The sequence below is a fragment of the Chamaea fasciata genome, unplaced genomic scaffold, assembly GCF_029207755.1.
Source record: "Chamaea fasciata isolate MVZ Bird 193981 ecotype frontalis unplaced genomic scaffold, bChaFas1.0.hap1 SCAF_8, whole genome shotgun sequence".
NCBI lineage: Eukaryota > Metazoa > Chordata > Aves > Passeriformes > Sylviidae > Chamaea > Chamaea fasciata.
The window spans coordinates 38,932,893-38,940,692 of NW_027094093.1; the positions used below are offsets into that span (position 1 = coordinate 38,932,893).

General features: G+C 42.8%; 1 protein-coding gene across 2 annotated transcripts in view; it reads left to right on the forward strand.

Moving 5' to 3' along the window:
• Nucleotides 1–3,157, forward strand: part of PKP4 (plakophilin 4) — a 40,061-nt gene extending 36,904 nt beyond the window's left edge. For both annotated transcript variants that reach the window (XM_066190504.1, XM_066190505.1), the window contains exons 19-21: nt 791–922; nt 1,618–1,691; nt 2,147–3,157. In XM_066190504.1, the coding sequence (XP_066046601.1) occupies nt 791–922; nt 1,618–1,691; nt 2,147–2,395 (455 nt within the window). In that variant the 3' untranslated portion in view covers nt 2,396–3,157. The remainder of the gene's footprint in view (nt 1–790; nt 923–1,617; nt 1,692–2,146) is intronic.
• The last annotated feature ends 4,643 nt before the right edge of the window (nt 3,158–7,800 follow it).

A 7,800-nucleotide genomic window follows, 5' to 3' on the forward strand; every position in this document is an offset into this window, starting at 1 on the left:
AAACACTTGGCCTGAAACAGTTGTTCTTATTTCAGTGACTTCATTCTTAAAACACACACTGTTATGTTGACCCATGTCAGAATTTTAACAACATGGCATATTTAGCCATGAATACGCCAGGAAAATACCAGTAATTAAACCATCCACAATAACACAGAATTCTGAGCTATGATGTCATGGACACATCAGTGGAAGATTATCGTTGAACTAATATTTTGAAGCAATATTTCTAGAAATTGTTTTTAAGTATTTTTCTCCTGTCGCTGGAGTCTTTCTGAGCCAACAGAGCCCAAGTGATCTGTAGACCAGGGAGGATTTGGCAGAACAAAATTCTTACAGCTGCAGTTGAGATCCAGCTGCTAATTGAGGAGCACAAAGTGATCCCCTGCTGGGCTCCCCCCGTGGCCGTTGGCCTCCCCGAGCACACCATGCTCAGGACTCACCTGTGTATACAGGGGTCACTGGGCCAGGTAGGCTGGACAAGGGACAGGGTGGCCTTGAGTATCGTCTTCTGCCTGCACACAGGTGATGTCCTAGGCGTGGCAAGGTCCCGTATCTGGGCTGTGAGCATCACAGCAGTCCTGTGCCTGTGAGCACCACGGAGCAGTGACTGCCCCTTGCAGTCCCTGGTACCTTGCTGGCAGCTCTGGGGTGTTCACCCGAGAACGGCTCCGGCTGTCCTGTCCCTACCCACCCCCTGGCTGGGAAGCCTTGGAGCAGGAAGTGGTGAGGAAGGCTGGGTGTGTGAAAGGCTTTTGCTGTCCATCCTGAGAACCTCTTTTCCCATCAGTTGGCAGCACGTCCTCGTCGCCGGCTTTGCTGGGAATCCGAGAGCCTCGCTCCGAGTACGACAGGACACACCCTTCTATGCAGTATTACAGCGGCCAGGGCGATGTCATTGCACACAAAGACATCTACACTGGTAAGAGACCAGCCGAGGATCTTCCCAAACAGAGTCCTGTTCCCTGTGGGAAGGGTTCACAGTCAGACACAGCCAAATGCGTTGGCAGGCTGGTCACTGCCAACTGTTTCTTTCCGTTTCCACGTGTGTTTCCTGGTTGTGGGTGGGTGGCACCCAGCTCTGCTGTTCTCTGTAAAACTGCCCGGGACCAGAGTAAACACAGATCCCTTTCTATATTGGAAGGTGAGAGGCAGTTGGAATTCGTATTTTTATTTAAAAGAGTAGTACAGGAAATTGTATTATTTTGTACATCATATTGTGATGGTGATGTTATAAATTTTAATGTGCAGTTGTATATTGTTATATTACTAAATTATACCGAGATTTCGTCTTTTCTCTGATCTCTCTTTTCCTTCTTACTGTGTCACATAAGTAGCAAACCAAGAGATGACAGTGACTAAAGAGAAGGAAACTCCTTGCTTTAACGATTTTGAGTGTGTGAAATGATAAACAGCAACATAAGCCTCCTGGCTTTACTGTAACTGCTGCCGAGGGACAGCAGTTGCCTTCATTCTGTTATTGGATTGTATCATTAGTAGGTACTGAAATCTGCAGATTTAGTAGTGTGGGTGCTATGTACAAGGCAAGATAAAAACCCATAGACTTACGGCTGGATGAATAAAGACTGAGGTTTCTGCGTTTAACTTTTCTCGCAGGTTCCAGCAAAGCGTCACCAATTTACATCAGCTCCTATTCGTCCCCAGGCCGAGAACAGAGCCGGCGGCTGCAGGTGAGGCAGGTTTGGGCGCTGCTCTGCCCAGGCTCGGCAGGAGGGGCTGGGGCAGTGCCCTGTTCCCAGAGCTGGGGCAGTGCCCTGCCGGGGCAGAGCCCCGGGGCGGCCGGAGCCGGGCTGGCTCCGTATGGTCACCTGTCCTGGCCCCTTCTTACGGCGCGATCTGACACTTTTCTGACTTGAGTTGGCTTTGGGCTGCTTTGGGTAGCTGTGCCCACGTTCTGCACTTACTCTGCTTGAGCTCTAAAGTTGTGCCCTTCTGGAGTTACTCCCTTCAATGATGTAGGAGGAGACACACAGCAGACTCAGGGGCATTTCCTCCATTTCCCTGGGTACATTTCACGGAGGTTTGAAACCTGCGTTACTGCCATGGGTAGAGCTGCACTTGGGAAAAGTCTTTTCTCTGCTAATTATATTTTCGAGAGTTCATTTTGCTCTCATCTTACCAACAGCATCAGCAATTGTACTACAGCCAGGAAGATACCAGCAGGAAAAACTATGACGCCTACCGGTTGTACCTGCAGTCCCCACACAGCTACGAGGACCCTTACTTTGACGATCGAGTTCACTTTCCTGCTACTTCAGATTACACAACACAGTATGGACTGAAATCAACCACCAATTATGTAGACTTTTATTCCACCAGACGATCTTCTTACCGAGCAGAACAGTACCCGGGCTCTCCTGACTCCTGGGTGTAGCACCAGAGAGAAAATCCCAGCGTGCTTCTTGTCTGGCTTGAGAAGGACTGGAATGGCCCCGTGTTGTTTTGGTTAAGAAATGTGAAAGTGAAAGAAAAGAAGGAAAAAAGGACGATTGATTTTTTTTTTTTTCTTTTTTTCTTTTTTTTTTTTTCTTGAGTGAGGAATTGTCAGGAGAAAAAGCTGGCAGGGATGGTTTTGCTCTGCTTAGGTGTTAGGTATCATTACTTGTAGCTCCTGTAGTCTGGTGAGGGTGTGGGCGATGTGATGAAAGGTTTGAGAATTGAGTACGATGGATTTGGAAAGTGTGTAGGTCAGAGCAAATTAAAACTGATTTTTTTTATGTGAATAAAAGTCTTGTTCTGATAGTTTGTACAGAAAAAATCCAATGGCTGCCCTTGTTTTATTGCTATTACTGAATGTCAGGATTGTATGCTACTGCGTCATGTAAATTTCTTCGTTGGTGTAAATATGGAAATGCCACTGGTCTCAAGTGCCATCCATTTGTAATGCAGTGTGTCATTGAAAAAGGAATTTAAAACATCATGCACCAAAAAAAAGACCCCAAAACCAAGAAAGTGTTATGAATTCTAAGAGGAAAAGAGCCCAAACTTTAAAAAATGAATAGTGTAATTTTGAAGCACAAAGTCCAGTCCAGTATATCCATATCTCTCCCATTCCCTGCCTATTTCATAAGGAACTTCACTGCCATTTTCTATGCACATGGAATAACAATAAATATGGAAGTCTCATCCATGGAAAGCTGTTCCCTGCTCATTTTTTTCTTATTATTTTCTGTGTGTGATATTTAGAAACAAATACCATGAAAATGAAGTCCAATTGCACACTCTAAAGCAGGTTAAACATATCAAAACATTTGAGCCACTTTCCCAGCTCTCTCCAATGGAAATGTCCTGAATGTGTCAGGCTGGCAGCCCAAAGTGCTAAATCCAGCACCTTCCTGCCAAGATTCCTCAGACCTGTGTTTTTACTTTTGGTATTGACAATCCAAGATCCTTCAGAACTCCAGCCTGTTTTCTTTCCAGCACTCCTGTACCCCTCCTCTTGCTCTCTCAAGGAAACTGGGGTCACCTTGCTGTCCTGGAAATGATAGTCTCCATTCTGACTACATTCTGCTTGGATTTCTTCCCAATAAAAATGTTTGATTCTTTTTAAGTAACTAAATCACCAACTCTGCTGTGCTGTAGAGTCTGTTGCCTCTACCCTGTCTGTACCCACCATTATTGCTCCACATCACTGCATTTTCCTTGGGTTTTCGGGGTCTTCAGTATTCTGAAGAAGGATTGAGAGCACTGGGAAAAAGGCTCATGAGTTTTCTGTCAGAGTAAACAGACTGAAGAGAATCCAGCCAAGGACAAGTTCTCACGCATTCATTCTGCATTTGAGTCACTGTATCAAAGACTAACACTCACAAAAGGTAACATAAACATGAATAAACTTTTGGAAAAATAAGGGAAACGTGACTTTGTAGCTACAAGTAGATTCCAGTAGCCGTCCCCAAGAGCAGGCACTAGGGGAAAGCTGTCTCTGAGATGTGCCTGGAGGTTGGTCATTGCCCATCACAGAGTGCAGGGATTCGTTTCTGGCTGTCCGGTACAGGTGAGGGAAGGAGTCAGTGCTGGCTGCCCACTTGAAAACCTCTCCAAACACTGCCACAGAGCGGGGAGAAGGCAGAAATCAGCAGCAAGGTTCTTCATTTGCTCACAGTTAGCATCAAAGTGATATTTGTGAGTTCTGTTACCCAAAGACATCACTACTCCGTTAGAGATTCGAAATATTTTATATTGAGATGCATACAACTTACAGGGCATTCACTAGTTTAAAACATAGGCATTTTTAAAAAATACCGAGTTTTCTTTTTGCTGTTATTAAGGTTTTTAACCCATCAGAAAAGAGTGCAATATTTATTTGGCTTGGTTGATGGCATTTTAATTCAGAGCAGAGTTGATAATTACATCACAATTAGACAAAGAGGAAGGTTGACCTTGTTTGTTCCCATGGCAGGATGGTGCCCTGTGCACAAGTGGCCTGTGGGTGGTTGGACAGGCAGCTGTCCTGATTATTCTGCTGCCACACCTATCTCATTCTTTTATACCCACTTTTAGACTAACCACAGGAGCAAGAACTTTCTGCTTTTGCCATTTACTAGCACACCTGCCCAGGGAACACTGCCATGCTGAGTCCTGGGCTGTGTTTGGAAGGGCTGTGAGCAAGATTTCAGCTCTCCACATTAACCTGCCTGCCCTCATTCTGTGGCAGCGCTCTCCATATCTTTAAATAATGTGTAGGAGTTGAATTGACTTTTCATATGGTTTGAACAGAAAGAGATGCTTTGAACATAGAAAGAGAGCCAAAAGCTCAGTATGACATGTTCAACAATGGAAAGGGGAGGTATGTGTGATGGTATCTCTGAAGAAACTCTTGCCTTCTCCTTTTAAAACTCCAGTAAGTATTCCTGTTCTGCTCTTTGTCCTCACATCTCCCTGTAGAGTTTGCCTCAAAGTGATTAATTCCTCAATTTCCTTTTTCAATTTCACTCTGTTTTTTTTAAACTACATTCCACAGACAAGGGACAACTGTTGTGTTAACTGTTTGTGATCCATGTCAGTGAAGATTCAGCGTGCAGTCGTAGCAGAGTCGTTGTCACAGCAGCAGAAATTGACAGTGCAGTCCCTTTGGGAGGCTGCAGCAGCATTTCCACAGACACCCAAAGGGCTGGATCAGCCCCTCAGGGTCAGCAGCTTCACTCACCCAGAGCAGCTCAGTGATATCCGGCACCGTATCTCCTTCCTGCTTCAGGGCATCCCAGATGTTAGTAACTGTCTTTATACATACCATTTTATTGTATGGAACATCAGCTTCAGCCTGTTCAACATTACATGAATTATGTGTAAGAGAATAAGACAAGTAGCAATGTGGTGTGCTAACTTTCAGCAAGCTCTCAAAGAAAGATTGTGAAATGAACTATCTGCCTGTTCATTGGCAAAAAGCAATCACATGGAGAAAAACTGATCTCCATTAGGAGGAAATTCCAAAGGCCTCTCTCTCAGTGTGTTGCAACCTAATTCTTTAGAATTCACTCACTTATTCCACGGCCCAGCAATACTTTTTTAAACATGGGCAGTTAGGTGGATAAAACATGTGATGACAAAGGTATATCTTTTTAGTCCTTCTGTGAAAAAAAATAAAATCTATAATTAAAATTAGGCAGTAAGGTTCCTCTGCTTAATGACGTTGCCCTTTACCTTCCAGCACCCTCCAGCCTGGAGATTTCTTTTTCTCCTGTAGTCTGAGAAATAACTGGCATCAGGATCAGAACCGGGGGCTGAACTTGTCAGGTTTCCTACAAGAAACAGGCAAGCTTTACAGACATGAAGCCAGACTTATCCTCCAGATGTTGTCATATACATACTGTATGCACTCGTGATCAATTATATCAATACAAACCCCACTGAAAGCATGGCTGCCTTCACTTGTCCTTGCTTTAGACACTTAACACAAATGATCTCTCTAAGATCACTGACTTTGTGCTGAGCCACTATAAAACAGAAAATAAAACCAAGGGTGGGGAAAATTAAAGCATGTATTAATAAAAAATAGGCTCTATACATGCCCCAGATACTTTTGTCCCCATTGGGCTCCTGGAGGATCTAAAACCAGCTATATTGACTCATCTGGAAAAGGTATTGCCTACCTGTCACTGAGCTGAAGAAAACAGCAGCAGTATTTCACCATTCAGTTGCCAGATATAAAACCAGTACCAGTTTATATCAGTAACCACAATTTAGTAATTCTGACATTTGAAAACAAGCAATACTGGAAATAAGGCAGAGAAGAGAAAATGCTGCAGTCATGAGCAGTAGGTTTTAACAACACAGAGATCTGATTTAAAATATGACACATGAGGAAGGTATTCCATATGTCTGCATGCTAACTGATTATTTTAGATGTGGACTGTGTCTGGTGTATAATTATGCTAATAGCTGTTAGCTGCATTAGAACAGACAGTCTGCTTGGCAACGTGGTGATTTCTGTTCCTGCCAAGTGACTTTTCAAAGTTTGCAGTCAGCTAATAACCTGCCCATAGAATGTTGATTATAAAGGAGAAATTGCCAGGAAATAGGAAGAGTTCCAGAATGCTGAGAGCACCACTCAAGAAAAATTTCTATGACTATTGTCTCTTTTACTATCACAATTAAAATTTTGTGTCTCCCCTCAGGCATTCCCACATCTGCCTCTGCTATGGAAAAAAAAAAAATCTGAAAATACATAGAACCATTACAACATAAACTCATTTTTAATTCAGTTATTCATAAATTACTGTCATTAAAATAAATCTATCCCCAGCACCAGACGATGATCTTTGAAGTTTAATATTTGTGTCATCAGAAAATAGGAGTGAGGATGGCAGGAAAAGCAGATTTCAACTGCACGATCCCATAGCCACAGAAGGATTATTCTCCTGCTGATTCTTCTCACCCAGACAAATCAGTCTAGTAATTTCCAACAGGTAAAAAGTCTAAACGAAAAAAGAAAAAAAGTCTAAATAAATGGAATCAGTAAATATAATCAGGTTTACAAATCCAAGCTGGTGCTGTGGCACTGTTGGGGTAGTGCCAAGGGCTGCATGTCAAGAACCAGGTGCTCCAACAATTACTATGTAAATACGGGTTCAGTTGACAACAGCTTCTGGTTTAAAGAAATAACAAGTGACAGAGGAAATGAAGGAAAGACTGTGGAAGAAAAATAAAGAAAGAAGTGGTATATTATATTTAATTCGGTTAGAAGTCATCATGAACTTAGAACTTCTTATTTAAACCAAGTTCCCATGCTTGTCCAAAGAATTCCTAGAACTGATGTACAATGGCACTAAACCTTATCATTACTAATGCTTTAAGCAGCACACCAAAGCTGCACGACACGACTGCCTTATGTGTAAGTAACGAAACTTCACCTCTCCAATCTGTGCAGTTACAAACAGCTCAGGTAAATAAACGGAAAAATCAGCATTCTTCTGCTGAGGCAGAGTAACACAAATATCAAAACCCCTTACAAATGGCCAAGTACTTCAGAGCAGGATTCTTTTGTTCTCTCTCCTGCAGATCATTTTACCTGAAAGAATTTATTTCCCCAATCAAAATTGCCATCATCCACTTCAACGTTAAGTGCTTTTGGGCAGAGAAATGCAGCACGATCGACTTTAATATTTGCAAAGTAAGTTGCTTTTCTAGGGAGGAAATTGCTGCATTTCAAAATTATTTCCTGCCTCATACATACAGAATTAAATATCAGAGAGATCTAGTTTGGACTGGATGTCCTTTCATTTTTTCTGCTTTAAAGATCCAAGCCAACAGTAGTCACTCATAAGGAGGTTGTTGTCCTAT